The sequence below is a fragment of the Macadamia integrifolia genome, chromosome 8 (assembly GCF_013358625.1).
Source record: "Macadamia integrifolia cultivar HAES 741 chromosome 8, SCU_Mint_v3, whole genome shotgun sequence".
In the NCBI taxonomy this organism is placed as follows: Eukaryota; Viridiplantae; Streptophyta; class Magnoliopsida; order Proteales; family Proteaceae; genus Macadamia; species Macadamia integrifolia.
In genome coordinates, this window is record NC_056564.1 from 34,072,150 (window position 1) to 34,074,188 (window position 2,039).

The following is a 2,039-nucleotide window of genomic DNA, read 5'->3' on the forward strand; positions in this document are numbered from 1 at the left end:
TGGAATCTAGTTTGGGTTGGCAAGAACAGAGCTGCCCCTCTTGATCCAGAGGAGATAGAGATGCTCATGGGATACCCTAAGCACCATACAAGAGGGGGTGGAACCAGTAGGACAGAGAGATTTAGATCTCTTGGAAATTCATTTCAGGTTAGTACTCCTCCAACTTCTATTCATACTTGTTCTCCATTCTATTTGTAGAATTTTCCAATATCTCATCAGAAGTACATTGGTTTCAGGTAGACACTGTTGCTTTCCATCTCTCAGTCCTGAAGAAGATGTTTCCACATGGTATTTCAGTACTTTCTCTCTTTTCTGGTATTGGGGGTGCCGAGGTAGCTTTGCATCGGCTTGGAATCCCTCTGAAGAATGTTGTGTCAGTAGAGATTTCAAACGTTAATAGGAACATTCTTCAGAGCTGGTGGGACCAAACAAATCAAAAAGGAAATTTGACCCATGTTGCCGATGTACAAAAGTTGAGCATTGATAGGTTGGAGGAGTTGATCAAATCACTTGGTGGGTTTGACCTTATAATTGGTGGGAGCCCCTGTAGCAATCTTACTGGCAGCAATAGGGTGAGCAGAGATGGGCTTCAGGGTGAGCAGTCTATTTTGTTCTATGAATATTTTCGTGTGTTAAATGATGTTAAGTTTTTGATGGGTTAAGTTTAACGATTGGGCTCATAGGACCCAAAAATGTATGTTGAGGTTTTTTTTTTTTTGTTAGATATATAAGGATATTTCTCTCTTTAATAGTTTCAGCAACTGTAGATGAGTTGTTATAGAACGGTGTCTCTCTTACATCCTAAATTTCTTCAAATATGGTTCCAAAACTGCTGATGACTATAAATACACAATTTCATTCAGGGTGATGACAAGCATATTTGGAAATTATTAGCTGCTTTGGATTATCAGATATGTGGTGCGATTAAATTCTTAATGATCTTTTTGGACTCCATTCTTGTTTCATGTTTCATGTTTTCTTCCATAGTTCCTTGTGCTTCCTGCCTTGTAATTTGAGGCTTTTCTGTCAATATCTTTTTGTCTAGGTAACAGAAACTAAATGTTGATAGTCGATGTTGGTTGATCCAAAGTTTCATTTTAATTCCAAGCCAGTGAAAGTAGAATTTTTTGTTGGGAGTAGATATAGCATGGCTGTTGTAACAACAATATTTTTCCTCATCACTAACTGTAAACTATGAGGTTAATGATATGGGAGAAAGCAGGCAAGGAATGAAATAGAGAACCAAGCATTTAAACTCTTGAAACCTGTTGATCTGTGTTGACCGACAACATTTGGACCACAGTTACAAACGTAGTGTGATGTTGAATGTCGTGAAACTAGTCTCGGACCAAGAATAAGATACTCCTATATATGACCTTCTGCTGTTGCAACTCCTATACATGCCCCATGTATAAAAGTTTCTGATTATTTTTACCCTTCAAGCTGATTGTTTAGTTCCCATTACATATTTATGGTGGAATCCCAGAAGTTTTGATGGGGTTATTGAGATAGTCCTACATCGGCTGTGGATGACTCAACTATCTTGTATAAGAGCCACAAGAGGCCACCCCACATCAAGCCAATTGGTTTTAAGATGGAAATTTTAACATAATATTCGAGTAGGTACATTGGGCCTCCATCGATGATGGGCTCCTTAATTGATCCACGAAGACAGAGCCATAAGAGGCCGACTGTGGATGACTCAACTATCTTGTATAAGAGCCACAAGAGGCCACCCCACTTCAAGCCAATGGTGCTTCTCCTGTTCCTCATCTACTTACATGATAGAGATAGAGAAAGGAGGAAAAACAGCAGAAGGTTCTTTCTTCATTGGATCATGCTACATACTTGGGTCACATTCTTATGTGATTCTGATTCTAGATTGAACCTGGAATTAGAATCAGCTGGTGAGCATCATGTTTGAGTAGATTCTGCTGCTTTCTGTTCTTGTATCCAATATAAGAATCACGATTATTCTCAGATTCTTCAGTGATTTTTGCAGGTGATTACCAATTCAACCCCATATTCTGTAGAAAGAT

The 2,039-nt window shown here is 38.8% G+C and overlaps 1 protein-coding gene across 1 annotated transcript in view; it reads left to right on the plus strand.

Moving 5' to 3' along the window:
- Window positions 1-698, plus strand: part of LOC122086909 (DNA (cytosine-5)-methyltransferase DRM2-like) — a 17,640-nt gene extending 16,942 nt beyond the window's left edge. Inside the window, exons 4-5 of the mRNA XM_042655822.1 lie at window positions 11-147; window positions 237-698. Of these exons, the coding sequence (XP_042511756.1) occupies window positions 11-147; window positions 237-662 (563 nt within the window). The 3' untranslated portion in view covers window positions 663-698. The remainder of the gene's footprint in view (window positions 1-10; window positions 148-236) is intronic.
- The last annotated feature ends 1,341 nt before the right edge of the window (window positions 699-2,039 follow it).